The 26,151-nt window shown below is 38.8% G+C and overlaps 1 protein-coding gene across 1 annotated transcript in view; it reads left to right on the plus strand.

The window, feature by feature from the left end:
• ptchd4 (patched domain containing 4) overlaps window positions 1–22,950 on the plus strand; it is a 35,111-nt gene extending 12,161 nt beyond the window's left edge. The window contains exon 3 of the mRNA XM_036582640.1: window positions 21,148–22,950. Within this exon, the coding sequence (XP_036438533.1) occupies window positions 21,148–22,811 (1,664 nt within the window). The 3' untranslated portion in view covers window positions 22,812–22,950. The remainder of the gene's footprint in view (window positions 1–21,147) is intronic.
• The last annotated feature ends 3,201 nt before the right edge of the window (window positions 22,951–26,151 follow it).

Raw genomic sequence — 26,151 nt, forward strand, 5'->3', positions numbered from 1 at the left:
ACAGCAGGCCATGTAGGAGGAGAACAGAGTGAAGGACACAGCACCTCCACACTTTTATTCCCCGCGAATTCAGTGTGAAGCCACTTTGCTCGTTTTCTGTTCTTCACATAAAATGAACAAAGGCCAAGAAATCTGAGGTTGCAATACTAATAAATCACATCATTTTTTCTTTTGGTAAACATTGAAAATGGGTCCCACAGACCTGAACACCACACAAGGGTTAACTTTTTAGTCACCATGACAACTTCAGTTAGAACTAAATGTAGCACAGTAGCTATTACAGAAGAACAGTTTATAACTTTGTAATCTTATCATTAACTCCAGATAAGAAAACAGTATTACTGAAACATTCTTACTTGACAGAATGTCCTAAAAAACTGTCCTAACTTCAGGAACTCTAGCTGTGTCCTAATTTCTGTTTTACTTTACATTTCCACTGTTTGCAATTCTGCTAAAACCACAATGATATTGTTTTAGGCAGATGTGATGGGCCACCGTAATAACAAGTTCACTATAGCTGGCATAATCATTTGCTACATAACAGACATAACAGTGGATTATCGATCTTAATCAAGTAGTTTAGGATTTCCAAACTTGAGATAAGATGATATATGAGATAAGATAAAATTCCTAAATTAAGATTTGCTTAATCAGACAGTGTATTTAAAATGTAATGACTGAGGTTTAAGTGCAGAATATCAGCTTCAGAGATTCAGAGAGTTTTCTTGGTCTTACAGATGTTGCCTTGACTTTCACAGTTCTCCTTAATGGCATTTCACTTTCTTAACATTTTTTTTTTGACAGTGGAAATCGCAAAGCACTTTGATATCTTTTATAGTCTTCCTCTGCTTTATAGGCATCAGTTATCTTCAGCCAGCAGCTTACAGGAGCCCATGGTTGTTGAGTGTTAGCGCAAAGTTAGACGAGTCATAGAAGTTACTACACTCTGGAATTGTCATCAGCTGACAGTTCCTAATAACAGTTGCTGACTTGCTGAACAAGTCATAACAAGTCAATTAAGGCCGAATTCATTAAGTTGTGAGACTTTACAGCTGGTATGGTGTCTTTTGCTCATGCCACAGTTTATTTCTTCTTTTTTTTTATTAACTTAATTAAATGTAAAGTATTTGTGCATTAAATTTAACAGAAAATGTTTTGTTTTTAGGAGTTTTCTGCTGTTTTTAATTCTTTTCTTTTATACAAAAATCAACAGAATATGTAATGTACCAAAGGGTTTCCCAACTTATCCATACAATTGTATGTGTTTCCTCAAAGAACCACTCCAAGAACGTTTTGCATGCTTAGAGAGCTATTTGTATGGAGAAATGGTTCTTCAGATTGATCCATAGCATTAAAAAAGGGCTCTGCTGTTACGACATCAGAACCCATATACAACACATTCTCCATCAGTCTGAAGAACCATTTCAGTTTCATTTAAGCATGCAAATGGTTCTTTGAGTGTTCATGGTTCTATATGGAACCATTGTCTTTCCTAAAGTTACCCTTGTTAAACCATTTTTTAACAGTATACTGAACTGTTTTGTGCTTCGTTAAGAAGCAATATGACCTGTCAAGCTTAGCACTGGCAAAAAAAACCTACGCAGACAAAGCCAGCCCAGCCGTGTGCGACACGGTTTTTCCGAAACAATGGATGAGAAGAGCCGGAGTAATACTGGAGTTATTTTCATTCAGACGCATGCGGAGTGCCTATTTTTAGACCCACTCGGAGGCTGTCTCACTTCTTGGCAGCAGAATGTGGATGTAGTGCCTTGAATGGACAAATGACAGGATGGCGAATCAGTGACACATTACGTATTCACCCCTTGATCCCAGTCTACACAAAATGTTTGGCAATAAACTCCCATTTTAATCTGCATGAATCATTATCGGATACTGTGGACGGGGAAGAGGAGATCTTTCCTGCTATCACTCCTATTGCTTAACATTTGAGGATCAAAATAGAGGTTTTAGTACAAGATTCACTTTGTTTCCTATATTTTTGTTTCCTGACGAGGACCGTTTTCAACTCTTTCTCAAACAAACTATGTCATCAGGCACGGCTAAAGTGAAACTACATGGCTAATCATTCTGCCTCATTAGCGTGCTAGCCTTGTGGTGACACAGCAAGTCAATTCACATCCTAAGCCGCCACCAACCAAGAGTCAATTTCCTTCACCAGGGTCTACGGGTTAACAGCTATCACTCTGTGTGTGGCGAGTGGCTGTGCAGCATGGGTTACAATGTGTGTATGCTTGCCTGCACGTCCTCCAAATAATAGTAAAACATACTTCAATACCTGGAGAATTCTGGCACCCTGAGGACTTTGGTCACTATGAGAAAAAGTGGTATTTGATGACATATTGGTCTGCAGTAATAAAGTTAATGTCCACTATTATTTTATATTTAATGAGTACTGCTGCTGATACTAAAAGAATATCGTATAAGCCTGAAATAGCTTGTTTTGATTGGACTGCTTTATTTGTTTTTTCTTAAAATTAAGCCAAAGGGAACCTTATCTAGTATTGTAAATGTTAACCAGACAGAACGTAGATTTTCTGCAGGGAAATTTACTATTTAATTAGTTTTCATTTTTGTTCTTGTTTTGTTTTCTTAAAATTTATTGGCATGATATTTTCCAAACGTAGAACGATATTCTGGTATCACATGGTTTTTAAGTTTGGAATTATAAAGTTAATGAACCCAAGTTTTTTTTAAGTGTTGTTAATGTCTTACAAACTTGACTTAGCTTGTGTTGACTGGGCTGTTTTGTTTTCTTTTCTAAAAACACCATCTCTCATTCCCATATACACTATTGCACGGGTTAACTAGACGCAAACCACATTTCCATAAAGGAAAGTGTTTAACGTGTACGTTATTTTTAACGTACACATTAAACGAAATGACATGCCGACTTGCCATTAAGCTATCTTTTATGGCCATTATATTATGATCTATAATTACTGATAAAACTGAAAAGCATATCACAGCGTGCTGGTTTATACAATATATACCCCAGCATTATTTTACTCTTGTATTGTATTGTATTCCATTGTATTTTTCTTTTAAAACAATCTGACACACTTGAGAAAATTACATACATTACATTTCCTGAACTTAAATAACTAATGACTAAAATACAGAACTTAAATACAGATTTTAAAGAACTAAAAACAAACTGTTTGACTACATACCTGGTTTAGGTGTACGTGTAGGCATGCTGTGGTTTAGCAACAGTAATACAAAACCCATGTAAATCTCTCCATGTAAATAGTGATATGAAAGAGTCTGTGTGCTCTGTGAGCGAGAGACTGTTTCTGAGTGTTCCTGTGGCCAGTATTGAAATACTGAAATCAATATTCGGATTTAAGGATGTTTCATCATGGAGAGTCAGGGAGAAAATATGGCATCAAAAAGTAAAAGGAAAAGCTTTTGCTGTACTGCATAAGGCTTATCGATTAAAACGTACCTTTTCAATGAATTGATTACAGCTACAATTAGCAACTGTTTTCATCATTCATTAGCTGGTCAATGATGACTTCGATGAATCGATTAGTTGGGATCCAAAATCCTGCAAATGTTAGTCTGGCAATAATGTTTCATTCAACAAATTAAAAAGGACTTTTATCAAGGGGACAGCAACAGAAAACAGGTGCAGAAACAATAAAGCAACAACATAAACAGGTTTATATGGCAGTCAAAGATAGGCTGCTTTTCTGTATTTCTCCTCTAATGATGAATCAAAAATAAGGAATTTTAAAATTACAGGTCAAATTAACAGTCTAGTAATCAGACCTGTAAGATACAGAGACCTAAAGCAGCTCACCAGGAGCAGGATGAAATCTTGCGGGAGTGGGAGTAAAAAAAAGTCCTGCTCCTGGTCTTCATATTGAGAGTTAACAGCAACAGACTGCAAATACAAATGCCACTTGAAATCACCTGTAGACTAGAGATGGAGCGAGCGATCAGCCGTGCATCAGTAGTGGCCAATATGCAATCCCTGATGAGCCGATATCTCTCTAACTTAGTCAATCCTGAAATCTGATCAGTGATGGTAAATATATGAGCTGTATTTAAGGATTGCTGCAGTCCTGCGTGAGGCTCTCTGACTACCAGATTGAACCGGAAACCTGATTTGGACTACGCATGCCTGCGAAGCTATGTCATTTCCAATATTGCTTTGCAACATTCCTGCACATGTGTCGTCCAGATCAGGTTGGTTGACGTACATTTTCTTGCATGCATATTCCAAATTTTGGTTCAAATCGGGTAGTGACAGACGCTTGGTCACAGGACGATGCAGTTCCTCATTCAATCACTAGATGGAAATACAGATCTTTTGACTATGGAACTAAAGGCCTATTTTTATAGACAAAAAACAGATGGCTTAATGCGATGCTAGTCAGCGCAGGCGTCTGTTAGCTGACGTAACAGATCTGGTGGTTGGCGCTTTCCTCCGAGCGCGTTCAGCTGTCCAATGACGTTGCGTGAGCGGCAGTTCGAAAAGAAGCGGTGGCTGGTTTCACAGGTCTCGGAGGAAGCCTGTGCTGCTTTCACCCTCCTAGCGTTGATAGTATCATGTGATTGGGGGAGTCCTAACTAGCGGGTGGAGTTAGAGATGACTAAATTGGGGATATATATATATATATATATATATATATATATATATATATATATATGTATATGTATATATAAAAAAAACAGACGGCAAGTTTTGAAAAAATGAAAATGAACACACTTCTCTTACACCGGTCCATCTCTACCCTAGACATTTGATCTGCGTACATGTATGTAAAATAGTGACAGAATAACATACACCTGGCCATGGAACAGCTGAGCAGCTGATTGTCCAATTACTTTTGAGCCCCTAAAAATGGGGTAGCTATGTATATATGTCATAATTCCTACATCGTTGACCCGATTTGGTTGTGAATACACTCAAATTTAGTTCTGCACTTTGAGCTTATATTCATTTTTAATTCCAGCTCCAATAAAAAAATAATAACTTTGTCAACATCCAGATATTTATGGACCTGGCTGTATGTGCATTTTTCTGCATAGTTCTGGTCTTTTTAAAAGTTTCTTTACTTTATTTATTATCCAATAAATATTCGTTTTATAACTAATCAGTGCCCGAATCAGACTTTCTACCAGTAGAGAAGGCCGACCTCCACAAACTTATGTCAATGACATATTTGAAAAATAGAGTGATATTGATTGAATTTCATCAATACCGCCCAGTGTTGGGCGACTGCAGTTAACTGAATATCCTTTCATCAACTCTTATGGATACTGGAATATTAAAATTAGCTCAAATGCACATCTCCAGTCTGTGTTTGTGTGTATGTGCGTACATATTTCCCCGCAAGCACGTGTGTGTCCGTCGCAGTGGCTGTCTCTCCAGCCCAGCACGTCACTCTCATTGATCGAGCTCATTAAGGACCGCAGACTGTGGAACAGCTTGTGCCCTCCACTCGCGCACGCTCGGCTTTGCCATTCCCTCCACGTGTCGCACGAATGTGCCTGGTCATGGCTAACATGCTCAAGGTGCTCGTGAAAAGCAGCCCGTCTCAATCACTGGCCAAAACAAACAAATAAAGCGGCAGCGTCCACTCCACAGCCTGCGGAGCTACTCGCGAGGGATTCTAGCCTGTATAAAAGATGGTGCAGAGTTAGCTAGTGGATTGAAAGCGCCTCGTTGGGAACCAATGGTATTATTGATCAGCCACTGTGCAAGGAGGCTGGGATGGGAGGGCCTTGGGAAGAGATTAGAGTTGAGCTACTTAGCATGAATGCTTTCAAGCATTACATATTACATGCCATTAAGCCAGTGGCCATATAATTTGCCATTGTCAGGGCAGAGTAAGCATCAGGAGCGTGGAGGTTTCAAACATTGAGTAGGCCACAGATGAGTTAACAATGGCATTTTCAAGTTCAGTGAGGTGGAAACCTCTTAAAAAAAGACAGAGCCTAAAAATAGATCAGTACTTTAGTTATTCTTCTGTACATCTTCATTCCAGGTGATGCGCAGTGTATCATTTCTATTGCATTGTTGGCCTTTACAATAGTGATATCGCCAAAGCTTGCAATGAATAAGCCCCCAGACAAATCACTAAATGTCCTGGCTAGGACTGTCACGGTCATGAACGTTTAACTGACGATCATGCAAAATTATCGCGATTAACGATTTAACTGTCTGTTTTTACACTTCCACTATTTTGTGAGGCCTGTATGTTTAATAATGGTGTAATAAGGTACACACACTATTATGATGAACGCATATATACATACATATATATATATATATATATATATATATATATATATATATATATATTACTTTTAACGTAAGTCAATGGAACCAGACTTTTTTCCATATATATAAATATATAGTTGCTATCCAATGAAAAACAAAATATCTCCAAAGTATCTCCAAAATAGTGACTTTACAAGAGAAGGCAAAAAACGCTTTTACCTTTTTGGAGCATTTCTATTGGTCTATTCATCATAAACAACACACACAACATAAAGGACAGCTGATGTGTTAAAATGATGTAAAAAAAAAAAATCGATAAAAACGGAAATTCATGGTTTTCTTTTGACAGTGATGCTAAAATGTGCTTGTTTTCACCACTCAAGACATGCTTAATCCTTTCAAACCTTTCATTTGTTTTTCACACATTCATATTATTTTTGGCACATCAGGTATTCCAAGTCTACAGATTCAGCCCAAATCAATAAACACTCCTGTACTAGAGATTTGCAGTTAACACTGGGAAGGAAAACAACATTGATGACTGTAGGCCAGAGGTCAGCAACCCAAATGTTAAGAAGAGCCATTTTGTCCTTTCAATAAAAATCAAACCACCCTGGGAGCCACAACACTTTATGTCCATTTTACCATCTTGGCTGTAAATATGTCTCAGTATGTGCTGATAGTACAGGCTAAAAATATAATATAAACGGAAACGCAGACTTACTTTGCTCTGCTTTAAGCTTTAGCTCAGCTATAGCCGCTTTTCTCGCATCTCCAGCAGGAAACTTTTCCACAAAAGTAGAACAGTTTCTTGTAAAATGTCTCTCAATGAAGTCGCTTCTCATTCTCAAGATTCCTGTTCAAATTTTCCCATTCCACCTTAAATTTTGCCAGAATGTAACTGCTGTACCATTTAAGGTGGAACAGAAAAATCTGAACAAGAAGCTGACTTCAGCTTGACAGTTTGACAGTTTCTCGTTGCGGATTAAACGTATCTGGAAACCAGCTGAGTGCTTATAAACGCAAATAAGTCCATTTGGCTCCAAATTATCGATGTTCGTCCTAAATTTTTCTCTTCGCTGTTTTTTTCTCCACAGTAGACAATGTGCTAAAACACTTGTAAGAGAAATATTTTTCTATACACTCTCAAAAAAAAAGGTACTAAACTGTCACTGGGTCAGTCCCCCTCTTGTCACTGGGGTGGAACCCTCAAGGCTCCATCTCAGTACCTTTAGTCAGGGAACATAACTGAACCATAATCCACTGAAATGATATGTTCTAAGCTGTACTGACTCCACACACCCCGTCTCGTCTCCAGGCTTTTATTTTACTGTTCTGTTTAAAACATTCGGTTATGAAAAGGTACAAATACAAACTTTTCACCTGGAAAAACTTATTTAAGGTTCACAATCAGACCTTAAAACCACTGTTGTACCTTTGAGGGAACATTTACATTGTTTGTACCTTGATAAATGAAAAATGTACCAGCACAGAACCTTTATTTCTAACAGGGTACATCAGCTAGTTAGCCTAGTTAACGTTAAAACTGCGCTATCTCGCCTTCTCAGTCACATCCTTAACAATATGTCATTGGGAAGACACTCACGTTCGCTCTGAAATACGAGTAAACTCGCCACATTTTACAGTTCTGTTAAAACACAAAATACACACTTCACTGAATTGTTGGTCTGCATATTTTCACTGTCATCTCGTGCTGAAACATAATGAGTAACTGGACAGTGATTTTAGTGTTTGAATACTGCAGACCAACCGATCAAACGGTTAAATGAGTTCTCAAGTACCCATGCACACCCCTACCCCCAGAAATAGAACATAACTATTCAAAAATGGGTCCAAATTGCACAACAGCAACAAAAACATTGGATAACAAATCATCTATATACAAATATGCACCAAGCAGCAGGACAAACATGGTGGTTTGATGGCCAAAGGAAATGGTCCACATTGAAAAACTGGTTGCCCGAGCTGAATATTCCTTGCTTCACAGAGATAAACTGCGTCTCTCTCAGTCGAGGAATTGAAAACAGAATGTTTCTCAGTACATGTTGTCATTATACCAGAGCTGCTTCTTGACTCTGCTGGCCAGTGTGTTATGGTTTAAATTAGCTTTTATTAATCCCTGAACATATTAAGTCTGAAATGAATTTTGCATCATTCAAATTTTTCTGAAAAAAAGGAGTAATTGTTCTTGAATTATTCTTTAAAATCTCTCTGGTGACTCACTGGACAAAAGGAGAGTGACATGTTTGGTGTGTGAGCTCTAGAAGGAGAAACTGAGCTGTAAGCAGAGGCCTTGAACTCGCTGCTGTATACTGACATTACTATGATATACACTGACATAAGAGTTTATGACAGGCCAAGAGCAGTAATTCGAATTTATGGGAATGAAAACAGTCTAACAGAAAACATACACAAACTGTCCAGAGTGATTTTCCACTTTGCTTCTTCATTTTTTTCTTTTACCAATAATAATACTAAATTGCTTTCAGCTCTGCATTTTCGTTTAAGACTTTTAATGACCATTTTATCGTTTCATTTTATGAAGCGAAAAGGATTCTGTTGTTCTGTATTACAGTTCTAAGGTTGGCATGACACATTTGAACGTTATGACTCAAAACTTTGAAATCTAGTGTAGCATGTCTTCTCGTTCTAAACTTTTCTCTTTAAGTAACACTTGAAGTGTCACAAAGTGTATAAAATGCTTTTAACTGATTTGGCATCGTCTTGCTGAAATATGCAAGGCCTTCCCTGAAAAAGACCTCATCTGGATGGCAGCATATGTTGCCAAAACATGTATATATCGTTCAGCATTAATGGTGCCTTGACAGATGTGCACATCACCCATGCCATGTGCACTAATGCCCCCCTATACCATCATGAATACTGGCTTTTGAACTGTGCACTAAAAACAAGCTGAGTGGTCTTTCGTCTGGAGCACACAATGTCCATGATTTCCAAAAAGAATTTCCAATGTTGATTTTTCAGACCACAGAACACTTTTCCACTTCCCGTCAGTCCATTTTAAAGGAGCTCGGGCCCAGAGAAGGCGGCAGCGTTTCTGGATCCTGTTCATATATGATTTCTTCTTTGTTTTAACTTTTGAGTTTTAACTTTTTCAACTCCTTGAGACCACCGGTGGTTCCAAAACGCACATTGTCATATTCTTTGTAACTTTCATATTTCATAAGCTACATTCAGAAGGTGGGGGTCGTATGAGAGCTGTAACTGTCTTGTTTCCAGTCAAATAGATGGGTGATGTAATTTTAAACCCTTATAATAAAAGAAGCTGAACTGAATTTTTTTGTCTACTGAAAGTCGACCCATTTTTCCACAAATCTGGGCTGTAAACTATAAACAGAAGGCGTCTCTTCAGTGATCAGCTCTGTAAAAATTATTTTTATAAAATAATACAAAGAGCGTCTAAGATTTTTGGCTTTCAGCAGTAAATTGTAAGCATATAGCAATATGTGTGATCATAAAACATGTTCTGTTCATTTGAGGGGAGCTTTTAAAAAATAAATAAATAAAATAAAAATGTACATTTATTTCATGCAGTTACTGAATAATTTGCCTTACTATTTAAACACGTAAATTCAGGTGGAAAGCCAAAATATACCCTGGTCAATAAGAGGTTAACTTGCAATTGTGGATGCAGCGACAAATGGACAGTGGTTTTCTGAAGTGTTCCTGGGCCCATGCAGTGTCGTAAAGTGAATAAAATGCTTTTAACTGGCTCCCTAACTTGATAAAAGTGATGTCAAATTGATCATTTCAGGAACACTTTCATTTATCCTCATTGTTGCACCTGATGCTGACAAAATATCTAAGTGTTACATCACTCAGGGGCTGCTGTCCCAGAAGCATTTTAGCACAGAGATCATTGATGGAGAAGGAAGTATCACTTTGAACACTCACTGTAACAGTCAAGGCGATCTTAACGCTGTGGCGCTTTGGGGGAAGCTGGCCCAGGACAGAAGAAAAAACCTGTCAAAACTAGACAGAGCAACAAGCGTAAAGCTTTGCTTGGTTTCTCTTGTAGTTTTGCGTCACTTCTTTACTTCTTACCACTCCTGTACTTCTCTTTCTCACCTTTTTATTGTTCTTTTGTGGTTTTTGAGCATTTTTACTCATTCACTCACTCACTCTCTGTCTCTTCTGCCTCTCTCGCTCTCTCTCACTCTCTCTCACTCTCGCTGTCTGTGCCTCTTGCCTTCGGTCTCACTTTTTCTCTCAGGGTTTCTGTGAAGCAAGTGAACTGCATACTGATGGATGAAGCACAGAATGAACAAATCATCCCTGTCAAATACACTACATACTCAGGCCTGGTCCTTCTTTGGTCCCAGTGGATTAAGGAAAAAAAAAAAAAACAAGAAACTCACAGTGGTGAAAAACTTTTCAAACAAAGCAGAAGTTTTTACAAATAGGTTTTATATGGGCCATCAATTTATATGAGCCATCGATCAATGGAATTTGAACCTATAAATCAGAAAATCAGAGTACTGCTGAGCAGAAAACAGTGTGTGTGTGTGTGTGGTGCTGGTACAAGTGGATCAGACCCAGCAGTGCTGCTGGAGTTTTTAAACACTGTGTCCACTCACTGTCCACTCTATTAGACACTCCTACCTTGTCAGTCCACCTTGTAGATGGAAAGTCAGAGACGATAGCTCATCTGCTGCTGCACTGTTTGTGTTGGTCATCCTCTAGTCCTTCATCAGTGGTCAAAGGATGCTGTTGTCTGGATATTTTTGGTTGGTGGACTATTCTCAGTCCAGCAGTGACACTGAGGTGTTTAAAAACTCCAGCAGCACTGCTGTGTCTGATCCACTCAGACCAGCGCAACACACACTAACACACCACCACCACGTCAGTGTTACTGCAGTGCTGAGAATGATCCACCACACAAATAGTACCTGCTCTGTGAGGGTCCATGGGGGTCCTGACCACTGAAGAACAGGGAAAAAGGGGGCTAACAAAGTATGCAGAGAAACAGATGGACTACAGTCTGTAACTGTAGAACTACAAAGTGCACCTATATAGTAAGTGGAGCTGATAAAATGGACAGTGAGTGTAATGAACACAGTAAAGCTCATTACAGGCTTCAAATGTCAGAGTTTAAACTAGAGCTGCCATCAGTGTTTTACCCAGTGTGGGAAAGGTAATGTTCACCACCGTTAGCTTGGTATTTGTCTTTACGCTCTCCAAGCTGGGACTGACTTCTTTGGCACTGACAGTATAACATGTTATTAACACTATTTATAATGCATTATATTAACAATTCATAATGTATAATAAACATGGCTATAAAGTGTAATTCAGAGTAATTCTTTTTTATAAATATTTATAACCATGTTTATAATGCCTTATGAATACATTATAACATGTTATAAATGTGTTTATAGATGCTTACAAAGGTGACATTCGTAGAAAATGTTACCACTTCAACTTGAAGCCTCACTCTTAACACTGGAGGAGGCTTTAGTACAGTACGCTTCACTTTACTTAGAGCAGATAAATACAACTTATGAGCTCTTATAATTTGTTAAGATCAGTAATTATAATGTATTATGTTAACAATTCATAATGCATAATAAACATGGCTATAATGTATAATGCATTTTTGTAAATATTTATAGCTATGTTTATAATGTCTTATGCATGCATTATAACATGCTATGAATGCGTTTATAGATGCTTACAAAGGTGACATTCATAGAAAGTGTTTTTTTTTTTGGTCTAAACTCTTAAAATGCGAGAGGAAGATGGAAGACGAAAAAGAACCTGCGGTGATGATGACTATTTTAATACTTATTATTCATATTCATCATTCTTTTTCTTTTAAGCACTGCAACTAAATGACTTACACACTGGGTGAATTCCATTCTATAGAAAAGCCACTAACATGAGGACGTCCACTGCCTCATACAAGAGCTGAATCTGCGTAACGAGGGATTCTGAAGGTATTTTGGTGTGTCAGTGAGGGAATTCGAGGCTCTGCTTCTGCTTGTTGCTGCTGTCATTTAAAAAGAGCGAATGAACTACAGGAAGAACATGGACCCTCTTCACTTCCTGATAAACGTGTCACAAAGATTTTGCCTTGATTTTTAACATGATCAACTACAAAAAAACATTTATTAGTGAGGGAGGCTAATAGTTCATTGTTTTTCATGGGCACGAAGAGACTACGATACACCTGTACAGTCGCTGTAACGTACGCACCGTCATTCCCTTCATCTGTGGTCCACCATTTATTCTTCAGCCTCTGCAGTTTTATAGTGAGCTTGTTGCTCGTCATATAAGCTTTTGCGCTCTGCTACAAACACAATTAACTGTTCTGCCGACATCTTGATGCACATTTTTTTGGGCCACAATCATGAAAATGGAGCTCTTTTAATGCAACCCATACAACACGGAGAAACGAGCAGGCTCCAATTAAAAAGTTTACTTAGTGTCACAGTCCGTCAGTTTCAGAATTCAGACTGCGCTTGTTTGTTTACAAAACTTGACGTGCATTTATTTTTCATCCTTACAAATCTGACTCCCTGTGAAAAGGCCTTTTTTCATTTTACTGCTAAATCAGTGGATTACGGGTGGTTTTCAAGCCATTAGGTGGCGGTACAGCAAATGTTTCTTTGTCTCTGCTGCAGCATGCTTTAGCTAGAACCAAAAACCAAAGAAGACGACAAAACTACCCGTGACTAATCTGACACAAAAGCGATTTTTTTTAGGTTTTATATGGGCCATCAATTTATACTCTTTTAACAGATTTTACACTATATATCCCCACTTTAGTTTTACTCTTTTAACAGATTTTACACTATATATCCCCACTTTAGTTTTACTCTTTTAACAGATTTTACACTATATATCCCCACTTTAGTTTTACTCTTTTAACAGATTTTACACTATATATCCCCACTTTAGTATTACTCTTTTAACAGATTTTATCCTATATATCCCCACTTTAGTATTACAGATTTTACACTATATATCCCCACTTTAGTTTTACTGTTTTAACAGATTTTACACTATATATCCCCACTTTAGTTTTACTGTTTTAACAGATTTTACACTATATATCCCCACTTTAGTTTTACGCTTTTAACAGATTTTACACTATATATCCCCACTTTAGTTTTACTCTTTTAACAGATTTTACACTATATATCCCCACTTTAGTTTTACGCTTTTAACAGATTTTACACCATATATATCCCCACTTTAGTATTACTCTTTTAACAGATTATATCCTATATATCCCCACTTTAATTTTACTCTTTTAACAGATTTTACACTATATATCCCCCACTTTAGTATTACAGATTTTACACTATATATCCCCCACTTTAGTTTTACTCTTTTAACAGATTTTACACTATATATCCCCACTTTAGTTTTACTCTTTTAACAGATTTTACACTATATATCCCCACTTTAGTTTTACTCTTTTAACAGATTTTACACTATATATCCCCACTTTAGTATTACTCTTTTAACAGATTTTATCCTATATATCCCCACTTTAGTATTACAGATTTTACACTATATATCCCCACTTTAGTTTTACTGTTTTAACAGATTTTACACTATATATCCCCACTTTAGTTTTACTGTTTTAACAGATTTTACACTATATATCCCCACTTTAGTTTTACGCTTTTAACAGATTTTACACTATATATCCCCACTTTAGTTTTACTCTTTTAACAGATTTTACACTATATATCCCCACTTTAGTTTTACGCTTTTAACAGATTTTACACCATATATATCCCCACTTTAGTATTACTCTTTTAACAGATTATATCCTATATATCCCCACTTTAATTTTACTCTTTTAACAGATTTTACACTATATATCCCCCACTTTAGTATTACAGATTTTACACTATATATCCCCCACTTTAGTTTTACTCTTTTAACAGATTTTACACTATATATCCCCACTTTAGTTTTACTCTTTTAACAGATTTTACACTATATATCCCCACTTTAGTATTACTCTTTTAACAGATTTTACACTATATATCCCCACTTTAGTATTACTCTTTTAACAGATTTTACACTATATATCCCCACTTTAGTTTTACTCTTTTAACAGATTTTACACTATATATCCTCACTTTAGTATTACTCTTTTAACAGATTTTACACTATATATCCCCACTTTAGTTTTACTCTTTTAACAGATTTTATCCTATATATCCCCACTTTAGTTTTACTGTTTTAATAGATTTTACACTATATATCCCCACTTTAGTTTTACTGTTTTAATAGATTTTACACTATATATCCCCACTTCAGTTTTACTCTTTTAACAGATTTTACACTATATATCCCCCACTTTAGTATTACTCTTTTAACAGATTTTACACTATATATCCCCACTTTAGTTTTACTCTTTTAACAGATTTTACACTATATATCCCCACTTTTGTATTACTCTTTTAACAGATTTTACACTATATATCCCCACTTTTGTATTACTCTTTTAACAGATTTTACACTATATATCCCCACTTTAGTTTTACTGTTTTAACAGATTTTACACTATATATCCCCACTTTAGTTTTACTGTTTTAATAGATTTTACACTATATATCCCCACTTTAGTTTTACTCTTTTAACAGATTTTACACTATATATCCCCACTTTAGTTTTACTCTTTTAACAGATTTTAGCCTATATATCCCCACTTTAGTTTTACTCTTTTAACAGATTTTACACTATATATCCCCCACTTTAGTTTTACAGTTGTACAGCTGATTATTTCATCAGATTGTGTATAATGTATTTATGCAATATTGTTTTTACTGTCACTGTGCAGTAATTTAACCAATGTTATTGTTAGGTTTTTGTTTGGAACTTTTGGTTGTCATAAGCTGATTTGGGTCAGTTCCAGACCAAATTTTCTTGAGTTTGGCTCAGTTTCAGGCTCAAATTTTCATGATATAGTTTGCGTCGGCTGGGGTTAGGTTCAGACAAAATTTTGTCAGATTCGGATTAAATTTAGACTCAGATCTTGATGCTGTGGTTCAGGTTGGCTTAGACACAAAGTTCTCAGGCTGCCTTTGAGATCAGGCCAAAATTTCAGGCCCAGTCCAAACTCTAGCTGTAGTTTTCTGTTGTGGTGTGTTGCCTTTATGGTGCGCTATGGTTCATTTTTGTGCTTAGTTATGTTATATGGTGGGTATTGTGTTGACTTGAGGTTTATGCATACAGCCCACCTAATCCTTTGCAGTGGGATTAACTGCAAGAGGCCGCGGTGCGTGCCACGTCAAGATAAGAGAACGTTTACTGTGAATGTGACATACATGCGCGAGGGTAATACTGAGCATGCTCTTCTGCTGTTTCAGGGCTTTCTGTGAATGAAAAATGTTTGCTCACTGCATTTCTTCAATTTCTTTAATAAAACAGGAATATAGGTTATGAAGAAAGATGCTACAGTAGTTCTGTAGTCCTGTTATTTGTCAAATGCATGTGTACACTGCAAAAATATGCATATTTAATGCAAAAAGCTCCATCTTTACGACCTGAAGGCGTACTAATTTTGATGACTTTTGATCCTTATGAAGACCAAAGCAAATGTGTTGCATTTTCAAAGTAATACAACAATACAAACACCTGAAGAGACAGAGACTGTATGTATTTAGTCACCAACTGTTGTTGAAACGGACTGACACCAGCGTGGAAATAAACGCACCATTTTTCCCCATCACCTGTCAGAAATGGATATGCTTTATGAGCCATATATTAAGACCTCATTCAGGCGTGTTTTCCTGCTGCTGATGGATGTTTTTGCCTCCTGCACTGTGCTGAAGTTTCAAAGCTGTAATTCTGTTTAATGATTCGCTGACGCTGGGGGAGTCTGCCCACATGTGAGTCAAAAGGTGTGTGTGCTGCCTTTACTGGAGCCCGAATGTCGGAGTGCCCTTTCTCCGTCACATCTTGCCTAGAACGATCCACAGGAGGCCTTATGACAAACCGCCCTTCCAAACCTCCGTCCCATTCTGTACCTGTCTAGCAGGCACACAGCGACATGAGCTACAGCCTTTCATTTGCTGGTCTGCTCCTGGAGAGACCTGGCACGGGGAAGCTGCAGTCCAGGATCATGTCCCCAGGTGTCCTCTGACAAAAAAAAAAAAGAGTAGGAGGAGGAATATCTATGGTAGGCACGCTCGGGATGTGCTAACCCATTTAGATAATGTCAGAGGATGACAGCGCAAAGCGGCTTCCCTGGCGCTCGGTGTTGCTCGCTCTCTCTTTCTTCCTCCAAGCACAGCTGCACGTGCTGGGTCAGGATACCCACCTGGCCGGGGACACACCGTATCCCTGAGGTACCATTATGCAAACCAGTGGTTCGGGGAAACCGGTGCTGATGTAGCTGAAGTGAAATTGGACCAAAAATCTTACGAACTTACAATGTATTTATGCATTGAATATCATTATGCATTGAATTTAGTAGGAATGCATCAAAATTTCAGCCAAAATTTTTAACCAAAAATGGTCAAAAGTGGAACTTTCGGTTTTTGGTGAAAAGAGAAAAAAAAGTAGAATATTTTGTCTGAAAAAAAACCCAAAACATGAAATAGATCTACAAGGAAGTGTCACTGTTTGCAAAACGCTGTTTGCTGTTTGTTTACCTCGCTCTCCTGCCACAGTCGGCACAGATGCATTCAAACAGTTTGAACAGCAGCAGATCAACAGTGAAAATGTCGAACGTGTGGAACTATTTTGTGGTTTCTATGAGGGACATTAGACTAGATTTATAATTACTATTCATGCCATATCACCAAAATTTGGTTCAATACTTTGCCGTAGGTTAATTATTAGTTAATGTAATAATTAGTTAATTATTAATGTTAATAAACATTTCCTAGGACTCACTTTATATTCTGAAGATCATTCTGAGTCTCATGGACTGTTTTACTCTTCACAATTTGAACACTGAAAATAGCTAGATAGCTAATTGTTACGCTAATTTATGCTATTACAAGTGGATGGGCTTGTTGCCTTGTTGGTCGGCGAGACTAGCTGGTCTGAAGTTGGGCGAGTTTTGATCAGTAATGACTTTTTAGGCTTCTTTTTCTTCCCTGTCTAGCGAGTAAAAGATGCACATTGCCAACTTTTGTTATAATCCAATAGGTCGCAATTTTTTAAAGTTCCTTTGCTGCTAATATGAATTGGGGTACAGAATGGCATAATCATTTTATAAATATCTCAAAGACATTTCATCAAAAAAATGTTTAATTCCAGTAATTATTGTTAGCATTTGATTGCCCAGGCCTTGTGAAAGTGTCACAGTGATCTCCCTCTCAGCCCTGTGATTTATAGGCTGCACGAGGCGACCTCCACTTGTCTTAGCTTATGGCCTTCTGTGCTCTGCGTTAAAGCCAGACCGTTTGGCGCAGCGTTCTCGAACACTGACAGCAGTCGCGGGATCTGTGCGCCTGGTTTAATGCTGTCATTTTTCCTGCTTTGTGGTATTAATAAAGATACGCGCTCCGCCTGCAGTCCCTGATCTCATTTACATTCTTGAAGGGAAGAAACGCTTTGACAGAGGTGGTTCGACGTGAAATCTCTGTCAGAAGCGCTATTTAAAGACCAGACACTCACTCTGATTTGCATATTGTTATTTTCCTCCCTTAATCTTTATTTCACCTCTAGCCTGCCTATCAGGGTCAGTGACGGCTCTTTCTCTGCGTGAAGCTCTGATGCTGCATATTTCTGTATTTTTGGAGTATTTCAATTGGGCAGAGGATGTGGAAGGGAGAGAAATAGTCAGAGATGAACACTGTCACAAAGTCGAATAACAAATAAAACATTTTTAGAAAAAGAAGATACGTATACGATAAACTACTTGATCCAAATTGGGCTACGTTCACACAGCAGGTAAAAGTGGCCCAAATCTGATTTTCTCACCAAATCTGATTTTTTTTGTGGGGTGTTCACATCATTTTTTAAAATGTGACCTATGTGTGACGTCAGTCTGAACAGATCAGCTCCTAAACTGACCCACATGCACAAAAGAACAGAGCGTCACGCTGCTTCACAGCTCATCCAGAGGTAAACAATCACGACCGCCAACGAACGCCAGTCGCTCCCGGAGGATCAGCTTCATCTTCACCAGCATCACAGGAGCCATCATGAAGCTTCACTGACTATCAGTTGGGCTCATCACCCAGAATGTGTTCAGTTCACCGTAAAAGGAACAAGTTATTCGGCCACGGTCTCTTCCTTCCCTCATGTTCTCTGATTTTTTTAAACTTTGCTTTCAGACTTTTAACTGTTCTTTGCTTCTGCAGCCTCGTTCTCCTACGACCACATTCGGCCATTTCTATCTAAATCTCTTCAAACACAGAGGGTTTCGGATGAGTCTCTTCTAACTTTTGTACAGAAATATCACCTCAAATGTTTATGAGTCTCAGCATCGCAAAATTATGACGAATGTCGAGTTGAATTGATCTACAAGTTGCATGAATTACGATCTGGCTGTTCAGACTGAGTCGCATTGCTGCCTATCGGATATGGATCAGATTTCAGTACCACATGTGAAAGTGACTCAAATCAGAATCGAAAATGTCAGATTCAGTGTGTTTATCTGTTCACACTGACACACAGACACACATCTGTGTCACATACGAAGAAAAACAGTCAGGTTTGGGCCACTTTTACCTGCTGTGTAAACATAGCCTTAGTGTCCACTGTATTCTCCCTGTTCTATGCTGTTGCCACTCCACAAAGGACCTTTATGATTTAAGCAGCACCTCTCTGCTCACTTGGCTGTTGTACTTACATTCATAAGTGATTCATTCAACCGCATAAGTCAGGCAGAACAAGCAGCCTCAAGCTGTGAGTTTCGCACATTAAAGATTCTCATCGCATTGTCCGTCCCACCGCCACATACCCCCAACATTAGGAAGTCCCTCGTCCTCTCCGACTTAATGAATGCTACACTAAATTAGCATCTGAATAGATGATGACATATTTTTCAAAGCGGCCGACTGCCACAAGCGGAATTTCAAAGTGAAACTGTCATCTTTGTGTTTCTCTGACACTCAATTATTTAGCCAAATCATTAATTTACCAGCACTTAATAATGAAGAATGTGATGAACAAGGCTTTGAATGTCTTGGCCAAGAATGCCAATTCAACCCATCACTGCACAGGATAATGTGCTCCGGTTCTCCATGGACAATATTCCTCTTTGAGAAAGAACCTAAATGGAGCTTTACGCATTATCTGGGCCCCTGGATGTGCTGCTGATATGGTGAACTAAATGAATTGGGCATTGTTGGTCATGCACCCTGGAGAAGGCTGTTCAGAATGGATAGTTGGTGTGATGATTGCTGTGAAGTGCTGGCATGAAAGAGCGACATCCATAAGATAGATTATGCAGATGTGCAGCTATGAATCTGAAGTTAAACACACAGATCACAGCTTCAGGTAATATTTTAGCAGTCAAAGTATGATTTTAGTGTGGTCTCAGAAAACTGACATCAGTAAAGTGTTATGTAGCTGAAGTCGCAAGAAAGTATATTATCTGTTCACAGTTATAGTTTTTATCACCTGTGCGTTTTCATATACTATCAAGGCTGCACTGTGTGAGGTTCTTGTAACATTGAAAGAAGTAGCATTACTGAGTCAGGAGAAAAGAAACATGCTAATATATGGTGCGCTGGATGTGCCTGGAACTCACGTCCTTCAGTTCTCTTTGAATACCGCTCAAGAAAGGGGTCCAAAGAAAAAACTGTCATTACAAAATGTTCTTCCACACTTTGCTTGCAGTTACACATTTCCACCAAAGAGGTCACCAAATCACCAAAACTTACATAGTGTAGATTTGAATAATTAAAAAAAATAATCAAGGGGAAAAAAGAGCTCAATAATCTCAACTGTCTACTCTGAGGTTTAGTAGAGATCTCAGTTATATCACACATTGTGTTTCAGATACATGGTAATGGTCCATTCTTCATGATATTTACACACTATGTAAAGGGCGACAGGTATTTTCAAATTATGTCAAAAACTAAAAAACACCAAAAATGGAGATATGAGGTTTAAATAGGAACACTTTCTCATCCAAGACTAAAAGGCTTTTCAGTTTTGATGCTGTGAGTAACTGCTATAATTTTTATCTGGACCAGAAATATCTCTTGGCTGCTTTTTGCCTGATGTTATCTCTCCCAAGGAATTTTAGGAAAATCATCCCGAGCCATCAAATGTCAACATTTGAGCAATGAAAATTTCCTCTGGGTTTGCATTATGTAGTTTCTTTCTTTGCCGTTTGAAATGAATTCACATAGACCAATCGAATTATACAGCTGCTTAATAAAACTAAAAGCAAGCAAAGTCTCACCATCGGGCTCATTATATTGGCGTAATCCTTTATACTTAATTAGCTTATTTCCCTCAGTGTCAGAGAAGAGAACTCTCTGATGTGGTAGAGCAAGGTAACAGGCTAGATTCCATGACATTCTCAGCAGTAAGGAGCAACATGAAGAAGAGCTGAGGCTTCAGCACCCAGCGAAATATTTAGTAGATGCATGAGTGTCAAATTTATTCAGATGTTCAAAGGTAATGATATTCACTGTGTCTCAGAAGCGCTAGCGCTGTCCATCACAAATCCACAGAGCTGTGTCAGCCAAGGCACACGGAATGGCATTCACTGATGGGAGAGGAGCAACATGAAAGTTAATTTGAATGGGAACAATTATGATTTAAGCAATTTGTGTTTACTATAAAAAAAACATCTGTGGTAAATCTTTTGAAATTAGTTGTTGATGCAATTTGCACAAGTGTGTATTTCTTTCTATTATTCATGAAACTTTCATAAAGCCAGTCTAAAATGAGATTTTCTTGGCGTCTCTTTTCAGGGCATGGAACTAAAGGCGTGTTTGAGCTCCTGGCTGGCTGGAGAAGAACCCGGGAGAACCTGCCCTTCAAAGAGCGAGTGGCAGACGCCTTTGCCGATGTGATGGTTTGCTACACCATGACCAGCTCACTGTACATCATCACTTTCGGCATGGGTGCCAGCCCTTTCACCAACATCGAATCCGTGAAGGTTTTCTGCCAGAGCATGTGCGTGGCCATCCTGGTGAATTACTTCTACGTCTTCTCCTTCTACGGCTCCTGCCTGGTGTTCGCGGGCCAGCTGGAACAGAACCGCTATCACAGCGTGTTCTGCTGCAAGATCCCCTCCGTAGAGTACCTTGACCGCCAGCCCACATGGTTCAAGACCATGATGAGCGATGGCCATGATCTCTCCACGCACCACGACAGCATGCCCTACCAGAACCACTTCATTCAGCACTTCCTTAGGGAGCATTACACGGAGTGGATTACCAACACCTACGTCAAGCCCTTCGTGGTCATTCTCTACTTGATTTATGCCTCTTTTTCTTTCATGGGATGTTTACAAATTAGTGACGGCTACAACATAGTGAACCTGTTAGCCAGCAATTCGCCTAGTGTGTCGTTTGCCCTGACCCAGCAGAAACTGTTCAGCAACTACAGCCCAGTGATAGGGTTCTACATCTATGAGCCCATTGAATACTGGAACTCTACAGTGCAGGAGCACCTCAAGACTCTAGGCCAGGGCTTCAATAAGATTTCGTGGATTGATAATTACTTCAACTATCTGAAGGTTGCCAACGTCAGCGCGTCGACCAAAAGTGATTTTATAAACATTCTCAAGAATTCTTTTTTGAAGAGCCCGGAGTATCAGCACTTCACAGAGGACATCATTTTCTCCAAAAACGGGGACGAGTATGACATCATTGCCTCCCGGATGTACTTGGTAGCCAGGACCACTGAGAAGACCAGGGAGGAGGTGGTGGAACTGCTGGAGAGACTCAGACCACTCTCCCTCATAAACAGCATCAAGTTCATCGTCTTCAACCCCACCTTCGTGTTCATGGACCGCTACAGCTCCTCGGTCGTCTCGCCGATCCTCACGTCAGGATTCAGCGTCCTCACCGTCCTCATCCTCACTTTCTTCCTCGTCATCAACCCCCTGGGGAACTTCTGGTTGATCTTGACCGTCACGTCTGTGGAGCTGGGCGTCCTAGGCCTCATGACGCTCTGGAATGTAGACATGGACAGCATCTCTATCCTGTGCCTTATTTATACTCTCAACTTCGCCATGGATCACTGTGCCCCCCACCTTTACACGTTTGTACTGGCCACTGAGCACACCAGGACTCAGTGCATCAAGATCTCGCTCGAGGAGCACGGGGCGGCCATCTTGCAGAACACCTCGTGCTTCGTTATTGGGATAATGCCCCTGCTTTTTGTGCCTTCCAACCTGACCTACACACTGTTCAAGTGCTCGCTCCTCACCACCGGCTGCACGGTGTTGCACTGTTTTGTCATCCTCCCTGTGTTTTTGACTTTCTTCCCCCCCTCCAAGAAGAGGCACAAGAAGAAGAAACGGGCGAAGAGGAAAGAGCGGGAGAGGGAGCGGGAGCGGGAGAGAGAGAGGGAGGAGATCGAGTGCATCGAGGTCAGGGAGAACCCTGACCACGTGACCAGCGTCTGAGACGTGGGGGGCGCGTCCGGCCGTGTGGTTAAAACAGGGAGTGCATATCCTGTGCGGTGGGGAGCGATGTATGTAGCACTTCACAGGTCCAGGAGGGTCCGAGTGGAGCCGACCTCTCGAGCGGGATGACCTTCAACAGCTCCAGCAATCAGCAGCCTTGATGTCTAGAGTAGGAAGTATTTTTAACGTGCACCCTTCGTCCAGAGCAGTGTATAGCATCTGCAGCTGCCTGCTGCTGTTGCCAGTTCACCTCAGAAGCTGTCAAAGCCTTTTGGGTAAGAAGGCAATTGGAAATGTATCAAATGCTCCAGGAAGTCAGTAATAGATTTCAGAATTGTTAACTGTAGCATGAATCAAAACAGATTGTAAGGGGTTGCATATAGATTCCCATGGATGTGTTGATATTTAGGCTTACCTGTTACTTACTATTCATACTTGCGAATGAGTCGAGACCCATACCGTTAGAAATTAATAATTGGGAATGATATATTTCAAACCACTGGAGATGTAATTTTAATAGATGTGGCACAAAAACCACCTATTTCTTTTCTGAAACCGATACCAATATAGAAAACCTTGAGTATCGGCCAATGCCGATCAGATCAATCCGATATTTTTTTCTTTAAAAACTACTCATCTTTAAATTTAGCTATTTTCCTTAGAAGTACTTCACTTAAGATCTTAAGATGACCCTCTAAAAGCAGGCAATCGTGCCTCGTACCATCAAACTATTCAACATACAATTGACATAACAGGGTTAGCATCGGATTGGATGCATTGTGTTTTTTTAGCCAGCATTTTCTGCTGATATCGGCCCAGTTTGATACCCGGTATCAGATGCCACCTCTAATTTTAGGCCACTGATCATTGTCCTGGTTATTAAATCCAAATCCTTATGTGCAAAAGTACATGAGCCAGCATTTACAAATGTAGCGTGTCTTTGGAGTTTGACTAGCAGAGCTAAGCAAAGCAGATGTTATACACTGTTCAGTCTGCACAAATGAATAGGAAGATAGGAACTTTTCAAGCTGCATTTCAGTGGAACAAGATGTGTTCTTTGTACTGTTATGAGAAATACATCTGTTCCCATGACATTAGCTGCATACTGGAGATCTAATTCATAAAACATCAAGCATGTGTTAGCATAACTGACAGTTAGCCCAGTCATGGTGAATCATGGCTAATTTCAATGTATGTGTCCGAAATAGTTTGCAGTCCTGCTAATCCACTGTTGTTTGAAATGTGATAGCACTTAGATGGATAAATCTCCCAAGAAACATAGCAAGGGGCAGTTAAAGGTGCTTGAGATTCTTAAATTCGATTTCAAGGCAAGCTGAGTTCAAGTGTATGAAAGGAACAAGAGACCAACTGATAACAGTGTGCTGACTTTGTAATTGAGCTTTTGAGAGAGCTTTGCCAAATTAGTAGTTATTACAGTTAGTGGCAGACGTTGGTGTCCATTATCAGTTGTGTATGCCCAATTTGATTATGTCATCAAATCTAGGTTGTTGATTAGATTTACAAAAGAATAGGGAGATGCAGAAAAACAGTGTGGATTCCATATAACACATTATAATAGACATACAGTGTTGTCTGGCTCAATGTGTTGGATTTGCAGTAAGACACTGTCTTTTAGTTGTTGCTTAATCTTTGGTTCTCCACAGCACATCGCTGCTGTCGGAAGAAAACTTCGTATCTCCATTTTCGTCCATTTTTCAGTTTTTGACACAATTTGAAAATGCCTGTTGTCCTTTACGTTGTGTGTAAAGACAGCCCAAAACACGGCCCAAAACATGGCCCAAAACACGGCCCAAAATGACTTGGAAAAAAGTCTGGTTCCATTGACTTACATTGAAAATAAAGTATGTTTTTTCCTTCTCCTGAAAAGTTACCATTTTGGAGATACAAGGTTTTCAACAGCGATATATTTTAAAAGGAAAGTTCCATCAATTTTCGATATTTTCACATGTAGGTAATCACTTAATGATTATCAGCTGTTTTAGAACTGCGTAGAACTGGAGAAACATTTTTAATATTTTTATTTTTAAGTCATTCTTTTAACACATTTTAGCCCGGATCCATGGCTTAATGATATAAACATGTAAACATGTTCCACAATCTGCAGTGCTAACTACATTAGCCATTGGCTATTAGCTATTACTTTAAAATATTGGTGGAACGTCTCCTTTTTTAACATTAGCCTTGCATCGTTGATTGTATCCACTGTTTACGTCTTTTGTGAAGAGTAGCATGTGCAATTAGAAAGGACATTGCCAGTGTTGCATTCGTTTGGCCTTACTGAACCAGTCCATGCACTGGATGTTGTTGTAGAGTCATTCCAAAGGCAGGTGGTCCCCATGTAGGAGAACCATGTTGGTCAGAGTTTACGAGGCTGCTGAGCCGAATAAATAGAGGTTGTAGAACAACACATTATGGAAACAGACCACAGATCCAACACTTCAGTGGCGGTTTATTGATATCAAAGGATGTATAAGCATCAGAGTAAATGATAAAGTCCATTTGGTTTATTGGGCTGGCATCGTGCCATGCTGTGGTGTTTAGATATTCAAGGCTCAAAGCTTTTACCAGGACTGAGGCATTGTGAACCTTGTGTAAATGTCCACCACGTCCATCTAACCAACGGTTAGAGACAAAATGAGATGCAACATGTTTAAAAAACCCAGCAAGCAAACAGAGACCTCATAACTAGTACTCAGACATCCATCACTGAAAAGGAATTCAGTTGGTGCACTCAATGTCTACCACCGATGGCGTCACCGTACTTTGTGAGCCATACTATATTTGTGTAGGAGGAGGGCATGAAAAATTAAATAGGCTATATGAAGAAAATAAATGCATACTAAAATCATATACTTCCCAAAAATACTGTCTGCCGCATGTAATGTATGTATGCATGTATTTAGTTAGTGTGCATTTTTGTTTGTTTTCACATTTTGAGAACTGTATGGTTTTTGATTGTTTTTTGTTTTTGTTTTTTTTTATGCATAATTGATATCATCTTGTCAGTAACTTGAAGAGCTATCCGTGTTTTCTGTTGTGCTAACAACCAGAAAAAGAACAAAAAATACGAATTGTAAAATAACTGTACAGGATTTTCTAGTTTTTTTTAAAGAAATGAAAAGTGAAAGATTTTTTTAAAATCTGAAATTCTTATTATAAAAAGGCAATAAAGTACAAAAATAGAGAAACGCTAAGCCGAGTAGGCCAGTAATAAATTATGGAATGTCAACTGCATACTAAATGGATCAGTTCTTTCCACACAGAGAATGTTAAATGTTAAATAGAATAGTGTTTGGTGTGTAAACCACAATTTCAGTCA

The sequence above is a fragment of the Colossoma macropomum genome, unplaced genomic scaffold, assembly GCF_904425465.1.
Source record: "Colossoma macropomum unplaced genomic scaffold, Colossoma_macropomum, whole genome shotgun sequence".
NCBI lineage: Eukaryota > Metazoa > Chordata > Actinopteri > Characiformes > Serrasalmidae > Colossoma > Colossoma macropomum.